At 49.3% G+C, this 20,883-nt stretch overlaps 3 protein-coding genes across 4 annotated transcripts in view; 1 reads left to right on the top strand and 2 right to left on the bottom strand.

The window, feature by feature from the left end:
• The window catches only part of PNPLA7 (patatin like phospholipase domain containing 7), a 127,740-nt gene extending 119,135 nt beyond the window's left edge, over positions 1-8,605 (bottom strand). For both annotated transcript variants that reach the window (XM_033077574.2, XM_033077575.2), the window contains exons 1-7: positions 8,500-8,605; positions 7,866-7,900; positions 5,511-5,576; positions 4,758-4,845; positions 4,105-4,187; positions 1,291-1,379; positions 809-949 (exon numbers count right to left, since the gene is read on the bottom strand). In XM_033077574.2, coding sequence (XP_032933465.1) covers positions 809-949; positions 1,291-1,379; positions 4,105-4,187; positions 4,758-4,845; positions 5,511-5,576; positions 7,866-7,900; positions 8,500-8,521 — 524 coding nt within the window. In that variant the 5' untranslated portion in view covers positions 8,522-8,605. The remainder of the gene's footprint in view (positions 1-808; positions 950-1,290; positions 1,380-4,104; positions 4,188-4,757; positions 4,846-5,510; positions 5,577-7,865; positions 7,901-8,499) is intronic.
• A 154-nt stretch (positions 8,606-8,759) lies between these two features.
• On the top strand, positions 8,760-9,485 carry MRPL41 (mitochondrial ribosomal protein L41). Its single transcript, XM_033077624.2, has one exon. The coding sequence runs from the start codon at positions 9,003-9,005 to the stop codon at positions 9,408-9,410; it is 408 nt and encodes a 135-aa protein (XP_032933515.1). The 5' UTR covers positions 8,760-9,002; the 3' UTR covers positions 9,411-9,485.
• Positions 9,486-10,526: 1,041 nt separating this feature from the next.
• Positions 10,527-19,407, bottom strand: DPH7 (diphthamide biosynthesis 7). The gene is made up of 9 exons (XM_033077786.1): positions 19,236-19,407; positions 18,576-18,712; positions 18,059-18,146; positions 17,267-17,361; positions 15,566-15,732; positions 14,689-14,761; positions 13,829-13,894; positions 13,480-13,652; positions 10,527-12,436 (listed from the first exon to the last, which is right to left on the bottom strand). Exons 1-9 carry the CDS (start codon positions 19,371-19,373, stop codon positions 11,826-11,828), a joined length of 1,548 nt encoding a protein of 515 aa, XP_032933677.1. The 5' UTR covers positions 19,374-19,407; the 3' UTR covers positions 10,527-11,825.
• Positions 19,408-20,883: the final 1,476 nt, after the last annotated feature.

Genomic DNA, 20,883 nt, shown 5'->3' with positions numbered 1-20,883 from the left:
CTGCCAGGCAGAGAGAAATATGGATTTCACACCTGATCACTCTGCACAGAGCTCCAACAGCTCATATTTATCAAGACCAATCCATCAAATCCTACTGCAACATCAATTAGTCATAGGAGATCATAATTCCACAGTAGCAAGTTCAGATGACTGAAATAGCATTTTTATTTGAGAATGTATGACCTTCAGGACTACATTATAACACAACTGGGAGGAAAAACTAACATCCAGAAGCAAAACCAATTGGAAGATCTCCTCCTCTTTGCTATGTCAGCAAATTTAACCTCTTGCTGAAGGGGCACAAAGACCATCCCTTCTTCTGAGTCTGCCAAAGAGCTCTGGGAATTAAGTTGACTTTGATTTATTTGCAACCTTTTCAGGCAGAGAAGTAAAAGATTCTGCAGCCCAGGGAGCTGTCAATATGGTATCCAATTAACATTTACCAATTATGATGCTTTTCTGTACCAAAAAAAAATCTGATAGAGCCTAAACAGAAGTTTTAAGATGCACTACATCTGTTCATGTTAGATCACCTTTATTAGCACTATTCCCAAACTCAGGCAACTAACCTATTTCCTTGTTTTCCCCCATCTTTTTTTTTTTAATTTTTAAAACAAACTCAACTATTTTCTTAATGATTCTAGAAAATTCAAAGTCACTTATTCTGTCCTTATGCTCAGATCAATTTCAGTCAACTTCCTCAGGATTCTGACCATGCAATTGTAAAATCTGAGGTCTGACACAAACTGTCATCACTTAAACATCCATCAAAACCAAACTCTACATTTCTCTTTCCATTTAACATTACCTGACATTTTTAAGCATATACAGGACTTCTGATGGTAAGTGGGAATTCTTAACATCAAATTCAGTCAGATCTGCCTCTAGCAAAGAAGGAGGAGGTTCTTTCCTCTGCAGAGTTGGACATTCCTTCTTAATACGCAGAATCCTACCAAGGAAAACAAAAGTTCACATGTTCCCTCATCTGTACTAATAGGAAATATTGAATTTGTATTAACAAGAAATGTTAAATAAGTATATAGTAAATACTAAAATTCACCATCCCAAGTCACACATTATCAGTTAGCTAAAACATTCCACCCTCCTGCCCTTCCTCACCAAAACCATCCCAGTTCAGCAAACCTCCCAGATGATCCACAGCTGGACAGGACCGGGAAAAACCAACAGCTACAGAAAAGGGCTCTGCTAGGGATAGGTTCCACATCACAAACAAAAACCTCAAACCAGCCCCCATGATGTGAATTTTCCCCTTCCCAAAGTCCCAAGTACCTTTTAGCCAGAGATAAAACCTTTGCCCGTTTTCGCATCCTCTGGCGAGGGACGGTGTTCCCAACCAGAGAGTTGGGAAGAGTTGTAACCTAGGAGGAAATAATGGACACAAAAACACTCAAAAAAACCCAAAACCAAAAAAATCAACCTGCTAAATCCAACCCTGCTGAGGCATCAACACATTTACCAGCCATTAAAGTGTGAGCAGAGTGAAGAGCTCATGTAAGACCTTGGAGTGTTGGAATATCTACTTCAGGATCACTTCCTTTCTAGAAAGGAGAGTAATTTCACAATTACGAGCCGCACTGAGTATAAGCCGCACTTCGGGGTGTCGGTAACTTTTCATTCTTTGTCCGTACATAAGCCGCACCTGATTATAAACTGCACTTACAATACAGAGTGTGATAAAAGGTATCTATTCTATCACCAGCTGTTGAGGGTGGGGGCAGTGATCCTTATCTCAATGGCAGATATTCTGCTAATGGGCCATCCATTGAAACCAGGCAGGGCATTGTTCTTTATCTTTTCACAACCCATCCTTCCTCCAGAGTCATTTTCTGCTAATGGGCATTGAGTCCCACTGTGGGACTGATAAAATTACTGCATCCCATTGGAAGTTGCTCCAGCCAGGGGAAAGAGCCCAACATTTCTTACCAAGATAAAAACAGAGGTTTTGGGACACTAAGGGAGCCCCTTTCTCCACTGGACTCCAGAGGAAAACCGGATTTCTCCACATCCCCACTGGAGCTCCGGAGGGAAACTGCACCTTGTACAGGAGCACTGCTCCAACTGAGCCACATCTGTCACTGCAGGAGGATGCAGCCACCATGGAATGGGACTGCTGCCAACACCCTGCCTGATGGGGTGTCAGGTTGTACTCTGACTGTGTCAGGGTTTGGGGTTTGTTCTTTGTAGTGCTGTATTTCTATTTTAATTTCCCTAGAAAAGAACTGATATTCCTAATTCCCGTATCTTTTCCTGAAAGCCTCTTGATTTCAAAATTATAATAATTTGGAGGGGGGGGGTTTACAGTCCCCATTTCAAAGAGAAGCTCCTGCCTTTCTCAGCAGACGCCTGTCCGCCAAACTAAAACAGTAACTTTTCGTTCTTTGTCCATATATAAGCCGCACTTCGGGTTCAGACCAAAATTTTAGTCAAAATGGTGCGGCTTATAATCGTAAAATTACTGTACATTTTGATTTTACCAATCAACTACTACAGTGCTAATGGATGGTAAAAATTCTTAGCTGTGGTTCTCAACCAGGAGCACTCAGCCTCAGGAAGAGAAGTAAGGCACTGATCTCTGCTCCGGGCCAGGGACAGAACCCAGGGAACGGCTGGAGCTGGGCCAGGGCAGGCTCAGGTAGAGCTCAGGGAAAGGTTCTTCCCCCAGAGGGTGCTGGCACTGCCCAGGCTCCCCAGGGAATGGGCACGGCCCCGAGGCTGCCAGAGCTCCAGGAGCGTTTGGACAGCGCTGCCAGGGATGGACAGGCTGGGATTGTTGGGGGGGCTGGGCAGGGACAGGGGCTGGGCTGGGTGATCCTGGTGGGTTCCTTCCCACTGAGGATATTCCAGGATTCTATCTGGCTGTGATGGTGACAAACCAAGGCTTTTCTTTGCATTTCCTAGTTCCCAGGTGCCACCCTCTGGAGAAACATCACAACTGCTACACCAAGAAAACCCCTCATTGGGTACTCTCAAAATATTCCCAGATCTCCATTTGTTACCCAAAGAGCTGAATCTCTGTAAAAAGTTTCTGTTACAAAAGCAATTGTTAATTAGTTTGGAGGGATTTTTTTTTTTTAAGTAAAATCTTGGTATGTTATCAAAACCCCATGAAGTGCAACCCACAGCACTTTGGATATAATGTTCTCTGCCTTACTTGGAAGAAAAGCAAAAAGTAAGATCTAAGACTCAGACAAAAAAATTACCTGGAATTATTTTCCCATGAGGAATTCTAAGCATTCTTTACTTATGTAAGTTACATATAAACAGCTTAGTTAAAAATTATTCAAATTACAAAGCTGCACATGGAATTAATGAAGAATATTAACATTATGAAGTTGCACACACAAAATTTCCTTTCATTGAGGGCTGTTTTGGCCAAGTTCTACTTAAAGGCTGACCTGCCATGCAAGATTCAGGGAGCAACCACCTCCTCCACAATGAAACAGCTCCAGACCTGAATATTAAACCCACCAGTGTCTAATTACGTCAAAGTGTTTGAATTCACCTCAGTGAAGTGTGGGAGGCAGAGGCTGGGGCAGTTCACAGCAGGAAGTGTTCCTCCACACAGGCTGACTAAGGATAGTTACTTCCCTGTCCCTTATTTTTCTACAGATGTTGGTTTGCAGTGAGTGCACACCTGGACTTGGCAGCACAGGGCAGGTGAGGGTGGGCAGGCCCTGGCACAGGGTGCCCAGAGCAACTGTGGCTGCCCCTGGATCCCTGGCAGTGTCCCAGGCCAGGTTGGATGAGGCTTGGAGCAGCCTGGGATAGTGGGACAAGATGATCTTTAATGTTCCTGCCAACCCAAACCAGTCTGGGATTCTGGGATGTTTAAACAATCATGAACTCCCTACAGGAGTTAGATACTCATTGGTTTATTGCTACTGTCATTTCAAAGAGGAAAGGTTTGGCCAGAAAGAGAAGCTACTGCTGCTCCATCAGCAATCCAGTCAGTATTGCAGGAGTTCTGAGACACCCACAAAATCCCAGTGAGATTTTACAGGTGGAAGGACCTGGGCCGGGCTCAACAAGTGAAGTATTGCAGATTTTACACCTCCCAAACTGGATTTTACCAGGTGGCCTCACCTTCCTCATGATCTTCCTCCCGTAGAACATCACTTTGTCCCTCTTGCGAAACCTGTACTGGGGCACGTGTGGCTGGAGTTGTTCTGAAACAGAAGCATCACATCAGAAACCACCTTCAGCAGCTGGGAGAGCACCTGAGCACAGCTTGGGGCCTTTGCTGCCTCCAGAAAGCTCCTGTGGGCAGAGTTTGGAATTTAAAGCACCCTGGGATCCCTCATTGCCCAGCTCTGGCCAAGCCAGACCAAGGCAGGGCTGCCCTGAGGCTCCACCTCAGCCCCAGAGGAGATAAAGGGCTCTCTAAACAGACAGAAGGATTGGGTAGCTGTATTCTCCTGAAGGAAACCTCTCATTCAATCATCTCTCCTCCTGTGACACTGGAATCACAGTAGGGCTGAAATCATCTGCAGAATTCACAGCTGATCCTGAGGCTGACACTGCTCATACAGCAAAGAAATAAAAGCTCCAGGTGCTGCATGTGACAGTTCTGGGTTCACACCTGGGGAAGTGAATCAACACAAGTTCTCCATCCTTTAAAGCTGCTGTCCTGCAAGAACCACACCTCTACAGCAAACAACTACCACAGAAAATTGCAAAAAGGCTCAAGATTGATGGAAAAACTGGTTTTAAAACTTACATCGTTATCAGGTACTTACTAGACTGTCTCACTCTTCTGTACACGACAAACACAACAACTGCTATAAGCAACAGTGCAACTGCAGCTCCAATTGCAATTCCAGTCAGCTGGGAGGGGAATTTAGGGAGAAAAAAGTTAATAATTTTCAACTTCAGAAGTTAACAACATACTTTTCAAAGGTGCGAAGAACATTCAGCTCAGTGAGATGTCTAAAAGCCAAGCACGTTCATAAATACTTAATTTTTAATTCAAACATCACATTAAACTGCATCAGTGACCAGTCCTAAGATCACATGAAAATATTCCTTGTTTTTCTTCCCAAAGATCTGTGAGCTGATCAACTCAATGTACAAAAGATGTTTGAGGGCATGGAGGGACAGGACAAGGGGGAATGGCCTTAAGATGAAGGAGGGCAGGGTTAGATCAGAGTTTGGAAAATCCTTCCCTGGGAGAAGGTGCCCAGAGCAGCTGTGGCTGCCCCTGGATCCCTGGCAGTGTCCCAGGCCAGGCTGGACATTGGGGCTGGGAGCAGCCTGGGACAGTGGAAGGTGTCCCTGCCATGCAAGGGTGGCACTGGATGAGCTTTGAGGTCCCTTCAACCCAAACCAGCCTGTGACTCTAAATAACAGCAATTAATTCCTGTCTCATGCAGTGACAGCAAAGAAACAAATGCTCAGACTTTGGCAGTTCCTTAGCAGAGCTCGTGGAGCTCAGGAGAAGCTGCTCTGGATCATCCCCACCCCTCAGCCAGCTGACTGCAGCTCTACTTTACCATGGTGGTCTGGATCCTGTCCTCCACAAACTGCAGGATGGGGGTCCCACCTGCGGGCAGCAGAGCCTGGCACCAAAAGGAAAGTGAAATTAGTTTCCTACAGCTGGAAAAATCCCACATAAAAACATCTCAACCAACTGGATTGTGTTTTCCTTTGACTTATAACCCACTTTGCAAACAGAAACATTCAGTGGGAAGGGATCAGTAGGGGAGTTTTGTGTTGCTGTCAGTTCAGTGCACTCCTAAACAGGGTCAAACAGTGAGATGAAATCTTCTTTTAATCATTCTGTGTTATTCAGAGCAACAAGGAAGAGAATGGAATGCAAAGGACTTTATGAGACTGAGAAAACAAGTCCTAAACCAGCATACTGAAGTCATCATAAAGAGCACATGATACACATGAGCTCAGGTGTGCTGTTCTGGGACCTGTGTCCATCAGTGTACTCAGGAATAACACCTGGCACTTAACACAGTCTCACAAATGCCAACACAAAACTCAAAAGAAAGGGAGAAAAAGGAAAAACAACTCTCAGGAACAAGTGAAAACAATGTGAGTACAAGGACAAATACTTCCCACTCTAAGTCTTGAATCTTAAAAGCACTTGAATCGAGCACTACACACAGTTCTGGTCCCATTCCTGCCCATGTCTCAAGGTCTGATGACAGCTGAACTCAGCTTTGCCACCAAGAGAAAAATGAAGTGTACACCAAGTTACCAAACTGGTCTCTCTAATGGAATTCATTCCAGTTTTACAGCACAAAGGAAACTCCTGCCAGACCAGTCCCTCACACAGATCCCTGTGCTCACTCTGCCTTCTCGGGTCACTTTCAGCACTTGAATGTTTATCTTCCCAACATGAGTCAAACTAACTCTGTCACTATTGTTATCAGACTACTCATGGGATTGCAGTGAAAAGTCACAAAATTTTGAAACAGAAAAGAGCTGAAGGTGTGCCAGCAACAGGTACAACACCTGGTGACACAGAGTTCCTGGTGGAAGTCTGTTATGGTCACTTAATGTATTTATTTCCCCTTGACAGTGTCAGGGACACTCTTCTGCTGTCCTGTATGATCTCAAATAACACCAAAAATAGTAATTGCCAACTGACACTCACATTGCTGCTGCAAGAGGACAAACACAGGAAAAAGAATAAAACACAAACATGCCCAGGTTGGGGCAGTGCAGAAAGGCAACAAGGGAAAGAATAAATTCAGAACTCCAAGAACCACTGAGAGGTTCTTGCAAAGTTTTCACCAGTGACAATATGATATTCCCCTGCTCAGACTCGAGGGGGATCTTCCCCAGCTTGGACAATCCAAGCAGAGGAAGCAAAGCAGCCAGGCTGAGCTGTACAGACACCTGAGACATGTCAGTGATTACTGTGACAGCTCCTGGGGCAGGAATGAGGTCACAGCCAAGTCACCAGGGCAGCTCCTCTCTGGGGAGGGCAGTGCTCAGCACCCCAGACCAAGGACCTCAGCTCACCCAGCCCCAAAGAACCCCAGACCCACAGCACTGTGGGACCACCCTGCAGGGCCCTCACTGCCCCTGAAAATGGAGCAGTCACCTGCCAAGAGTATGGACTGGTATAAAGAGCATTTCCTAAGGTATCCTTAAGAACTGGAGACTTGACAGCAGTCAGCACAAATACTCAGCTCACACCCATCCAGAGTACAGGCACCCAGCACTGCTGAGTCCAGAACTCCTCATGCAGTCCAGGGCAAACACTGACACATTCCCCATTAATGCAGAGGTGGGAAAGGCTTATCAGCCCTGAAAACAAGCACTTAAAATTGGGACTAGCCCAAAACACAAAGCTTCCTCATAGCTCAGAGCACCTGTGCCTTGTTTTGACTACGGAACCTGGATTGTCACAAAACATTGATAACTGTGTACAAGTACATTGTGTGTGTTTGTTAGTTCTGAGAACTATTTCCTCTCATGGGGTTTGTTTTTCATGACTAGAGAAAGCACCATGTGCCTTTTTGCTCTGTGAGTTTCACATCTGTGATTAAAAACAAATTCAAGAAGTGCAGTCTGCCAGAATTCTGCAACTCCTCCTTCTTTAGGCTAAAACTGAAATTATTTAAATCATACCATTATTGGAATAGTTCACAACATGAAGCAGAGCATGAATGGTTTCCAAGAAACAAAAAAAACACACACACAATAAAATGGGACCAATTCTTAGAAGTTTGAAAGGATAAAACTCCCAGTAGGAAAGGCTCTTTCAAAGTAAAACTATCCAAAAGGCATTGTCCCAATGCTATCAAATTAGGTACAGCTGCTTTCAGCTTCTGGAACACTCACAGTAAAATAAATAAGTCCAAAAATAAGTGCAAAATATATTGTACCTCAAGGCTGGTGTTGTTGTCCCCTTCATCCATGTCTGGAGTGCAGCAGGAGCAAAGACAAAAACAAAGAGGAGACTGAGTTAAGAGATGACCGCAGCTTCTGATCCAAACTCGTGAACAACACAAGGGGAACAATAAATTTTTAACTCTGTCATCCCTTCGTGTCCGTGCTGAGCAACAAAACCCAGCAGCGAAGTGCTGTGGGACAGGACCTTTCACGAAGAAACTTCTCCACAGCCACGGGAATTTAAACAAAACTCCCCGGGAACCTCCACACGGTGTCACAGCCTGACCCACCCCTGCTCCCAGAGAAAGAAAACACCGGAACGGCCCCGGGGCGGGACAGCACCGACACGGCCCCGGGGAAGGGAGCGGGGACCCCGCCGGGCACCCTCCTGATCACTCACCAGCCGGACCCGGGTCACTCTCCTAGTCACCCCCGGGTCACCCCCCCGGTCCCGTTTCGCCAGGTTACAGCTCGGGACACGGCGCCAAGTAAGCAAACAACCTCCTCCTCCTCCTCCTCCCGCCGGGCCTGGGGCACCGGCACCGGCCGGGGGCACCGCGCGGCTGCACAAGCCCGCCAGGCCCGGGTCCCGCCGCCGCGCTCCAGCGATCCCCGGCATTCCCTCACCTGCTCCTGCCCCCGCCATCATCCCGGTGCCGGTGCCGGCCCTTGTCACCCGGGCGGTCGCGGGTCCCCGGGCCGGGGGCGAAGGGCGCTGAGCGCAGACCCCGCCCGCCTCCGCCAGGGGGCGCGGCCGCGCCGGGCCCCGCCCAGGCCGCGCGCCGCTCGCTGCTGATTGGCGGGAAAAGCCCCCAGAGCCGCCCGGCGCGCGGGCAGCATCGGCGCTGCGGATTGGCTGGCGCGGCCCGGCCAATGGGAGCGGGCGCTGTTGGGGTGTGCGGCGGCGGGAGCGCGGCCGGGCCGCTCCGGGTCGTGAGCGGGACCCAGCTCAGGTGCGGTTCGGGGAGCCCTCGGTGCTCGCAGGGACCGGTTCCGCCTCCGCTGACACCCCTCGGGTGCCGTCCGGGTGTCTGTGAGCTCCCCGCTGCCCTCAAGGACCGGCCCGACTTGCTGAGCACCCGGTGCCTGCAGGGCCCGGCTCCATCCCCGCTGAGCCCCCTGTGCCCGGCATGGGGCTGCTGACCCAGCTCGTCCGCGGGCTGGTGCGCGGCGCCGACCGCATGTCGCCCTTCACCAGCAAGCGCGGCCCCCGGAGCCACAACAAGGGCCGCGGTGCCAAGAAGCTGGGCGTGCTCACCCGCAACAAGAAGTTCCTCCTCGTCAAGGAGATGGTGCCCGAGTTCGTCGTTCCCGACCTGACGGGCTTCAAGCTGCGGCCCTACGTGTCGTACCGCGCCCCCGAGGGCTCCGAGCCACCCGTGACCGCCAAGCAGCTCTTCGACGAGCTGGTGGCTCCGCGCATCGAGAAGGACGTGAAGGACGGCACATTCGACCCCAACAACCTGCAGAAGTACGGCTTCGAGCCCACGCAGGAGGGCAAGCTCTTCCAGCTCTTCCCCAAGAACTACGTGCGGTAGGGAGCGGGCAGTGACACCGCCGGCCAACACGGGACAGCTCTGTCACTGAACATTAAAGCAAATCCTTCCACTTTGCTCTTCTGTAATATCTGGTTTAAATCCTGGGGGAATTCTGCGGTTTGATTACCCATCCATGACTGGTAATTCCTCTGGGAAACAGTTGTGCCTGGTGAGCAGGGCCCTTCCCGGGGGGTTCTGAGAGTGAGGGGTCCGTCACGTTCTTAAATGCAAAGTACCACAAAGTTTAAGAATTAAACTTTTAAAATTAAATTAAGACTGAAAACGTTCACTTTGGGAGAAAGGAAGCCAGTTTAGTGGATGGTCTGTGAGCAGTTAGTCTGTAATAAGGGCTGACAGATGAGTCCTTACGGTTATTGTTAAAACTTGCACATTTTCAGAGCTGGGCAGGACTGTGGTGCAGTGGGGATGCTGCAGCCCCACATCACAGAAGGATCAGTGATCACAGTTGTTACCAGTGATCACAGCCACAGTGGGGATGGGGAAGGCACACCTTTTCTAACTGAACTCTGCATTTTTCACTTTCTGTGAAGCTGATCAGAACAAGTTCCACACAAGTGGCTGTTCCCTGCCTTGGGCACTGCTGCTGTTGGCAGAGGGGCCCTTCAGCCCTGGCCTTGTGAGACTTGCTGCCCAGCCAAGGCACTTTGCAAGTGGCTGGAGGGGGATGCAGGGCTGGAGAGCAGGAGATTCTGTGTCCTTTGATGCCAAGTCCAGCTTGGTCTTGACCACATCATTTGCCTCACTCTCCATGTGAAGGCAGATAATAACAGGCTCCCCTTGTTTCTCTGAGCAAAGCAAGGCCTGGCCTAAAGCCTAAACCAGGCTGGTCCCAGTCAGTGACACCGCTCCAGCTTCGTTACCCTGGGGCTGTTTCCTCTGCTCTCACAGGGCAATAAAAGGCATTACAACCTTTAAAACAGAGTCATCGGCAGATACAGGGACACACCCTGGCTTTTCCCAGGAAACTGGATTGTCCACTCCGACTCCCAAAGAACATTCACGCCTTGGAGCCTGAGCATCCCAGCCAGGGCAGAAGGTCCTCATGAGGACTGTCAAGTCATTTGATTTTTAAAACTCAACCAAAAAAAGGATAAATCACTTATATTGGTTTTATTTTAGAAACATCCAAAAATAGCATGTTTTTTTCTTTAGCAAAAGCTCTTGGTTTCATTACTAATATAAATCTTCATGTAACAGTGCTCCAGAATGTTTGCTAAAATACACATTCAGCCTTGAGAAGGGGATTTCAAAGCAGCAGAGTTCTCATCTGCTACACCTCATTTAGTTGCAGCACTGTTACACAGAGACCTGTTGCTGGTGTTTCTTTCCCTCCAGACAACTCATTCTTGAGGACCCTCAAAGACAAACCATGCAAGCTAAAAGTTTCTGATCTATTTTAAGCTGGTTTTTTGTTTCTAGAAATAGAGAAAATGTTCCAGAAAGGATGTTTTGCTGATGTTTCACAGTGAAAAAAAGAGAGCTAATGGAGCAACCATGAGAAATCCTGCAGTCATTCCTGGAGGTAGTTAGGGCAATGCTGTTAAGATTTTGGTTTTTTAAACTTAAAAATATGTCAAGAAACACCACTTATACTTTTTGGAGGTTTTGCTCTTAAAGCTGTTCACCTTTTAAAAACTGAACTTGACTTTGGAGCTATATGTGGCCCTGTGGAGAGCAGAAAGCACGAGCTGGATACTGAGAGGCCACGAGGGTGGTTGAGTGGCACTAAAACATGGTGGGGTCACTACAGGATGTATCTGAACCAGGGTGTGCTCAGCTGGGAATGATGGAGTCTGCAGTCAGGTGATGGAGAAGCACCAGGATCCTCACAAGGAGCATCCCACAGCAATTCCCATCACACCAGGCAGTCTGCACTTCCTTCTGAACCACAACTTCTGTTAAATTGCACTGTGAGCACATTGCACTGCATCTGGCCTGTTTGAGCTCTGCAGGGACACACTCATCACACAGCCAAGCCTCTGCTCAGGGACTTTTCTGAGACATTCAGGAAACCTTCTGATCACTTTCTGGGTCTGCACAGCAGCACAGCCAAGTCTGTTTGTGAGGGAAGGAAGAGTTTAACAAATTGAAACGCAAACCAGCCTTGAAAGGATTCAGATCTGAGGTACAAAGCAGCAGCCTGTGAGAGGAGGGCTGTTCCACTTGGAACTAGGACATTAAGGGAAAAACTAAACCTGTCAGGGCATGACCACAGGCCTCTAAGCAAAGGCTTCCCTCTGTGCTGAAAATAAAACACCAGGAATTCCATCAGTCTTGGGCTTGAAGGATTCCCAAACTCAGCAGTAAGATGGGAAAGCCCAGCAGAAGTTAGGGCATTAAGTTCAGCTGTCACTCTCAGTTCAGGAGTTTTCCTTCCTCTTCCCTTGGGACTGGTCAATGCAAACTTTCAGCTGTTCTTTCAGATGGAGATCTAGGACTTGGCACATCTAGAGGGGTCACCAGGCTCATCTCCCACTTCCAGACATGGAGGATATTGTCATAGAAAGAACAAGTGGCTACAATGCTCATTTCTTTGGGGCTGTCTGGAGACCTGGCTGAAGCACTGCCTCTGTCCAGGCCCATTCCATTGGGTCTCCTGGCTCCTGAGTCAGAGCCACTGGCTGACCCCAGATCCACCCCCTGGGCAGCCAAATCTGAACTTCCCTTTAAACCAGAGCCCTTCACCAGTCCAGGATCCCCAGCCAGCTTTGGCCCTGCCCCTGCTGTGAGTGCCACAGCAGGGCTTTCACTCTCCTCATCCAGGATTACATCAAAAGTAGCTGTAGGAGACTCATAAATTATCTTCAGGTTCTGGACCTGCAAATTCAGCTTCTCATCTCCTTGCCCTGATGCTCCCATGGTCTCCTCCAAAGGCTGAGCAGCAGCAAGGTCCTGGCCTGCAGGCAAAGAATCCCTTGGACACAGCCTTGACCAGTCAGCCCCATAGGCCAGGGAATTGTGCAGGACATAGGATGACAGGATGATACATTCCTCTGTGTTTTCCGCTTAAAAAAAAAAAAAAAAACAAACAAAAGATAAATGAAATTACTTAGAGATCAAGTTGTGGATTGTGGAAGAGTGCTCAGCAGCCATTCCACTATTGGCAGTGTCTCACGGGAAGAATTCTCTGGTTATTGCCTTCTTCACCACAGAGTGAAGCATTCCAGGAGGAATGAGGTACTGACCATGTTTCAGCCACCTCTCAATGGCCTTGATTATTCCAGTAGCAGACAAGAGGGTTTAACATGCATGAGGTTTAAAAGCATCATTATTCCAAGTGCCTACAAAGGCTCAAGACAGACAAGACTGATCACACCACAACCTCCACTGAGCCATGAACACACCTGAGGGATTGCCAGGTCCTGGTTATTAATACACTGCAGATGTTCTTCCTGTCAGCTTTCAGCATTTCACTCTGACAGTAACTGGACATCAAGTTCCTTCCTTCCCCACACAGGAGAAAAGCCATCCTCATTTCCTAAGCTGTCCATCTGCCCAAGGTCTGGAGAACCCAGGAAGCCAACCATCCTCTGTCAGACTGTATTTGTAATGTGACTGTAAACAGTTTTTCCACCATGCAAGTACTTGTGATTCACATGAAGGGCTTATTCGTGTTATTCTGCATTAACCAGGCTGCAAAGCACTTCCTTCCTGAGGCAATAACTGATTCCCCAGTAGGTCAGGGACTCCTGCTAACAGGAAAGCACCACCTGACAGTCAGAAGCCATCACAATGAACACAAACCCAGAATGGTTGTACCCTCACACCAAACAGAAAGGCTTTCCTTCCCATGGATAGAAGTTATGACAGATTTACACACAGACAGTGACAGGGCCTTGGCACAACCAGGGAGGCCAACAGAGTGCACAGATGTGAAAAAGATGGAAGTTACATCAAATTAGAACAGAACTCTGGTTATTAACACCATGTCAACCCTTCCAGCAAGAGCTGGAGCTCCCCATGAAGCTGGAGGCAGTGAAGGAGCAGCAGAGCACCCCTGTTCACTCCTGTTCCACCCCTGTTCCACCCCTGTTCCCTGCACACTCACCCAGGCTCCCGCGGCAGTCGAGGATCTTGAAGCCACTCTGCATGCAGGCTGCCAAGAGCACGAAATCACACGTGGGGTGCCACTTCAGCCTCCACACCCCACCTTCCACGTGGGTGTCAGCCAGTGGCTGCCTCATGTTCCTGGTGTCCCACAGCAGCACGTGCTCGTCGTAGCTGGGGACACACCACAAACAGGCACAAAAGCAGCACAGCCAAGTCAGGGCACAGAAGAAAAGTAGGAAAGACCATGTGCTCTGCATCACATGGGGTTTCTGAAGAGGCAGCAGCACTTTCAGGTAACAGAGGAGGACGTAAGGTGACAGAGGGGAGAGCAGCTGGAAGGGACTCACCTGCCTGTGGCCAGGAGATTCTCCCGGTGGGGACTGCACTGGATGCTGCACACACCCATGGAATGTCTGCAGAGGGAAGAGACAGCAATTCAAGAAGGGCTTCTTCCTTGAATTTTGAGGATTCTGAGTCCACATTATTTTATCAAGATGTCTCAGGAGATGTAACCTCAAAATTTCAGTCCAGTGACCCATCCAAGCAGAGTTCCATCTACACAGTCCAACAGCCTTCCCAGGGACAAAACTTCAACTCACACCAGCTCTCAGCACAAGTATTTTCTAGTAATATTTATCCCATAAACTACTGCTCAGAGGCCCTAAGAATTCCAGCAGAACAACTCAATTCCCAAGAGACTTTACTCCCAGAATTAGTATTTCCATAGCAACAGTCCCCAGCGTAACCTAAGTTTGCATACAGAATTCTACTGGACAGCTGTGTATATGGTTTTAACCATTTTAAAAAATAAGATAGAAAAGAAATCACTTCAAATAACTAAACACTGCAGAATAAAATATTTTCTAAAAACATTCCATAATAATATATCCAAATTTAACACACAGAAAAACCGCCAAAATAAAAGTGTAAATCTGGATCCAGTTTTAGAAAGAAACTACCACCCTCTTCACATGTGGAAGTCAACACTTGGTTAATTGTGTTAAAGGACATAGAGAAGAAAGCTTCTTCAACCTGAAATTGTTGTGATGAAAAAAACCTAACAGATGCCTTCATTTCCCAAGGGAAGCAGAACCAGGATCCACTATCACTGCACATCCCAGAGTTCAGTGGCTTAGGCCGGGGCAGGGCAGCAGCGGGTGTTCCCTCCTCACTGCTGGAAGGCTGGGTGTGGACAGGGCTCACTCACCTCCTGCTGGTGAAGACTGGAGCCTCCGGACTGCACCTGGTGTCCCAGCCCTTGAGCAGGCTGTCATCCCCTCCTGCCCAGGAACAAAACACTGTGACCCTCAGCACCAGCCTGAGCACGGGGCAAAGCAGTGCCGAGCGTCTGCAGCCTCCTCCTGAGGGGCAGGCACTGATCTCTGCTCTGTGACAGGGACAGGAGCCAGGGAACGGCTGGAGCTGGGCCAGGGCAGGCTCAGGAGGAGCTCAGGGAAAGGTTCTTCCCCCAGAGGGTGCTGGCACTGCCCAGGCTCCCCAGGGAATGGGCACAGCCCCGAGGCTGCCAGAGCTCCAGGAGCATTTGGACAGCACTGCCAGGGATGGACAGGCTGGGATTGTTGGGGGGTCTGGGCAGGGCTGGGAGTCAGATTGATGATCCTGGTGGTCCATTCCTGCTCAGGGCAGTCTGTGACACAGAGCTGATGCTTTCCAGCCCTGGGATCTCACAGAAGTTAACAGACACACCAAAAATCAGATTGAGGTTCCCAAAAGCCATCACCACAGAAAACATGTGGTATCAATATGGGGGTATCCTCCCCTTTGGTAAGAAAAAAAAAAAAGAGAAGTCATAAAGACTGGACTCAAACAGCTCTCTGGCTCTTTGCATACTGCAGGAGAATATAATCTTTTTTACCAATAGCCACCCAAACTACAGTTTTCAGGGGACAGCTTCTAATTAACTCAAACCACTTTCCACCATGAAGAAAAGATGCCTTTCCCCCCTTACCAGAGGCTCCAGCTCTTTCAAAAGGTGATGCAAGCAGCACACCCAACCCTGGAAAGTAAAAACCCAAGGAACACATCCCCAACAGCCCCAAGGAGGCTTCCCAGCCCATACAGACCTGAGTACACGATATCAGTGTCCCAGTAATTAAAAGCAGCGATCCAGGCCTCAAATTTGTGAGCTTCCCACTGGTTCAGGACATGCACAGAAGGAGCAGATTCATCTATGGAGAAAAGATTCAGCTTCCCCTCTGAATCACTGCTGATCACTCTTAAAGGACATCCACTACAGCAGGGTACACAAAAAACATTGGGAGTTACTGCAACAATCAAATATTTTGATTCAACTAAACACTGATAGAGACTGGCAGCATGGTGGCAGGAATGACACATTCATACAATTCTTTTCAGCTTCAGCCTTTTCAGCTTCATCTTAAAATCACCTGCCCCAATGACTGCCACTCCCTGCTCTCATGGGGAGCAACCACTCACACCCATGTCAGGGAAAGAACCACTACTGGCTCTTGTCTTTCTCAGAGATGTAAAATTTGACTTCTTACATGCTTCACATCACATCAGTAAACAAATTCCATGTGAAGAGGGGTTTTTTTTTTTTCCCTCCAAGTCAGACTGACAATGCCTTTTCAGAGCCTCTTCCCTCTTCTGGAGTACAAAGAGATGTTTTATTTCCTTGCTATCAATGAAACCCGAAGCACTGGCTGATCCTGACTTTTTCTGCTCTTTCTGTGCCACAGTACAGTTACAGTTTCTAGACAAAATGACCTTGGAGCACTGGCAAATGTTTTGCAATTCCCAGTGCACAGATTTTCTGGCATTCCCTGACATGAACTAAGTCCCTTCTGTTTGGCTACCTGCAACTGCAAGCATTGCTTTGGTGGCCTGGGGCTTCTTTCCAGTTCTGTATCAAATGATTCAACCACACTGAATATCCCAAATTCCCACATAAGAGATACAGGGCCACCCCCTTCCTGCAGAGATGTGAACAATGTACATTTGGCTTCTAGGAAAAGTTACTGGTCTGTTTAAGTGACAACAATGACAGGTTTAAAGGGGCATTTCATCATGGCAACAATCATTTATCATCAAGGACAGAAACAAAAAGGAGGAATGTAAGAAGGAAGTCTAACTGGCAATTCTATTTATTAAACAGCACACACAGAAACAGCTTTAATTAGCAAATTTGCCCGACAGCATTAAGCAATGGCTGCCTGATGCCCCTCATTTCCAGCCTCACACCAAAGGCACCACTCTTCATGTGCACCTACAGCACACATTAATCCCCCTCTCTTTCAGGGTACAGCTAATTCAGCTTATTTCATACAGCAATGCCATTTCTGAAATCTCTCATATGAGTGCTTCAGAGAAGGAGCCACTTCCAAACCAATTCTCCTGTTTCTCGCTAACCCATGATTAAACTTCCTACATGTGCTATTATTAGCAGTTCTTAAGGAGAACTTCACACACAAATTTCAGCTGTTCTGAGAGCAGAGTTAGAACCAGCAGCTCTATTTGCATCCCGTTCTGGTCTTTCCTTTCCCTGGCTCACTTGCTGCCATTCCCCAGAGCACAACCTCCCATCTGTTGTTGGTTTAGTCTCTGCTCCTATTCCAGTGACCACGGTGTTTGTGTTCCTGTTACCTCTGCTCTGGAAACAGCAACTTCTAGAGCAGGGCAGGGAGACAGCTGGGATCAACAAAGTCAAAACCACTAAAGACTCCTTCATCCAAATCCTCAACTTCTGCTGAAAGCTGTCCCACACACCCTGGCCTTCAGCCTCAGCCTCCACCTCCCATCCTCACCATTGCTCACGTCCAGTGGACCAGTCCAAGGACAAGGCCAGTCGCTGTGCCCCGAGATCCACCCTGAAGCGTGGCTCCAACATGCAGCTGTTCTTCTACTGGAAACAAAAGCAATGGGTTAAGACTGGGAAGACAGCAGGTACATAATGACAGGTGCAGTGCCTCCCACAGCAGGTTTTCCAGAGACTGATGAGCAAATGAGGGTCTCACACTAAAGAAAAAAAGTACAACTGCCCAGTGCTGGCTACGGGGCAATCATGAACACACAGGATCCCACCCTTCTGCTGCTCATCTCCCACCAAACCTCCCTTAAACTCTGGTTCTTCTCAGGGAGTGATGAAGTACAGCAGAAGGGATGAGCTCACTATTGAATTCCCTTACAGACTGGCCTCTGCTTTCTTTGCTCTGTGAGAATTGCTCTGATCACTCTCTTCTCTCACCACCAAAAGAAACCTCACTCCAAAAATCATCCCTGCTTTTACCAGCTTTGCACCTTCTGATGTTTCCCAGTTAGGCCATACTTGTTTCCAGGGTTTGATTCTGCCCTTCTCCCCGACTCTGCAGGTGGGTAGAGCCCAGCCCAACTCTCTGGCACCATGAACAAGTTCACAGAATTTATGATAAGCATTATCAGAAGACAAGAGAAGCATTTATAAAGCTAAGCATGCTGAGGAAGCCATGGAAACCACCCAGCTTTCCTGCAAGCCTATGCACAGTACCAGTAAATGTAGAGATGTAGCAAACATTGGGTTAAAATCAGCTTCAGCAGCAGCAGGTATTGCATCCACCCACCTCACTTCCAGTCAGGTGGCAAAATTCCACAGCGCCTGTGGAGTTTGCAATGCCAACCATGGGATGTTCTGCAACAGGAATGTGGCACCTAAAAATCAAGTTAAACAAGTCTCCAATGTCCATCTTTATTGTATTTTAGGAAAAGAGCAAAGCCACAACTTTCATTACAACATGCACAAGAAGAAGGTATGTGACCAAAAAAATCTCACATTAAGAAAATCTAAGGCTCCTCAAGTTCACACACACCTGTGAGGAGGGGATTCTGTACAGGGGAGATCTACTATATGTTATTATTTAAATAAATGAGGTACAAGGCCATGACCAGCCAAGTGAGCAGAAAATACAAAACAGAAACAAGGCAGTCTTTGCTCATTGGAACAAACTGGAAAGTATTTCCCTCCAAGAAGTCAGAAACTGTTCCATCAGTAACTATTGCTGTTGCTGCCATGCCAAAAAAGGATTCCCGGAGGAGCAGAGCATGCTGCTGTGGCACCGAGCCTGCCCGGGCCAGCGTTACCATTTGATGTCCAGGATGGCGGCCGTGTCGATGCGCTGGATCTCGGTCAGCGGGATGTACGGCTGCTCCTCGTTGTAGTGGTACAGGTAGAGCCTCCCGGTCCGGTCACAGGCCCCGCTGCTCCCTCGGGTATCGCTCTGTGCCAAACAGGGGAGAGAAAAGGGCAAGCTCAGCTGCGCTTCTGCCTCCGCACCCGAGATCCTGCAAGGAGCGAGGAGCAGGGCTGAGGCTCCCACTTGGCCAGTCCCAGCCCTGGGGGATGAAACCCCCATCGGGGCCAGCCAGGCTCACCGGAGGGGCCTCTCTGCCCCCTCCAGCCACCCTGGGCGGGACAAGGCACGGCCCGGCCGCGGGGACCGGCAGCACCGGGCATGGGGAAGGAGCTCGCACCGCAGCGGGGCCAGGCAGGGCTGGGGGTTCGCACTGGAGCGGGGCCGGGCGGGGATGGGGATGGGAGCTCGCCCCGGAGCGGTGCCGGGCGGGGATGGGGATGGGGATGGGAGCTCGGCCCGGAGCGGGGCCGGGCAGCGATGGGGATGGGGATGGGAGCTCGGCCCGGAGCGGAGCCGGGCGGGGATGGGGATGGGAGCTCACCCCGGAGCGGTGCCGGCCGGGCGGGGATGGGGACGTGGACTCGCTCCGGAGCGGGGCTGGGCTCACCTGCTCGGGCGGCCGCAGGTGGTAGGTGCCGCAGGCCAGGATGCTGTGCCAGCCCTCCACCGGGCACCACTCCACCGCGTCCGCGCTGAACTCCGTGTCCACCACCTGCAGCGTGCGCGTCCTGCACGGCGCGGCCATCGCGGGCCGGGCCCTGCAGCGCCGCCGGGGCGGCTCCCAGGAGGCCCCGGGGAGGCGGGGCCGCTCCCGTCTGCTTCCCGGTCAGGGCGGGCCGGGGCGGAGCGGAGCGCGGAGCCGCCTCTGCTCCCGCCGGGGTCTGCGCTCCGTCCCAGGGCGTCCTTCCCGAGGGAACGGGCTGCGGCTCCAGCAGCCCCCAGTGAGCTGCTCACGAGAGAAATCCGGGCTCGGCCTTCCCTGGGCATTAGAGACCTTCCCCACGCCGGCACTTCCCGAGCAGAGTGGGGCGGGCAGCGCTGTCCTCCCCGGGAGCTGTTCCGGACCCGGGGCGATCCCGGGCGCTGCCCTGAGCCCTTCCCTGGCGGAGGCGGGTTCTGCACGCTGGGGGTGCATCCCGCAGCCATTGCCATTGCCCCCACAGCCATTGCCATTGCCCCCCGGTGCTGCTCCCTGCTCTCCCGGCTCTTCTGCCGCCTGCATTGCCGCTGTTCCCCTGGCGAAATCCTGCGCACCCTGAGGTGTCTCCTTGCCGAGTGGAATCAGCCAAGGCCTGGCCGTTTGGTGTTTTCTCATAACCAAGCCTACATTTACTGACACTGAATTTCATCCCCCATTCTCCCATAACATCCTTCTACAATTTACTCAGCCTTTATTATATTATTATTACACTAAATAACCTCATCAGTGGATGGTGTCTGTTTCAATGAACATTACCTTTTTTCTAATTTTTTAAATGTATTGGTCATCTAGCTGTTTACTTCCCACCACCACCCAAAAAAGAAATCCTCCCTTCTGCTCTTTCTTTCCTGTCTTTTAAACAGTTGTTTGCCTATGTGACATTTCCCTTTTGACAAGCAGCTTTTTTTCCTTAAGTGCCTTGATCAAAGTCATCATTAAATGGAGTTCTGTCCTAAACAAGTCCTCTTTTCCCTGCTTGTTGATGCCTGGACTTGAAGCAATTCCAGTAAAGTTTCGAAGCATTTCCCTGTACAAAAGCCACACTGACTCCTCCTCGGTATTCAGCCATTGGTGCTGCATCACAGCATCCATGAATTCGCAAAGTGCAGGTGGCTGTAGTTTGAAATTCCTTCCAGAAGCTGCTGTGGCATTTGCTGTGACACTGTACTAAGGACGAGGTCACCATCCCAGCTGGGAGCTCAGTTTATTCATCCCTGAGCTCCTCAGAGTCGTAGGTGGCACCGTCTGTCCTGGCAACTTATTGCTGCTCATTTCAGCTGAACTTTAATCTCTCCTAAAAGCACTTCTGTCATGAACAGATTCTCTGTGGAGCTCTCCATATGGAAGTATTCCTGTGTGAACTCCACCAGGCTCTTTTAGAGGGAACACATATGCAAACAATTCACTGGATTTTCTTCTGCTGAGACTTCCATCTTCAGGTCAGCCCTTCCCTTCACTGTGCACCAGTCTCTGCTGACTCCAGCAGTCCCCCTGCTCCTGATTTTTTCAAAACTACTCATGCAAATTTTATGACTCAAACATTCTTCATATTCCA

This window comes from Catharus ustulatus, chromosome 21, assembly GCF_009819885.2.
Source record: "Catharus ustulatus isolate bCatUst1 chromosome 21, bCatUst1.pri.v2, whole genome shotgun sequence".
Classification (NCBI taxonomy): Eukaryota; Metazoa; Chordata; class Aves; order Passeriformes; family Turdidae; genus Catharus; species Catharus ustulatus.
Note: the sequence above shows the minus strand (reverse complement) of the source record. Positions and strands in the feature narration are given on the sequence as shown.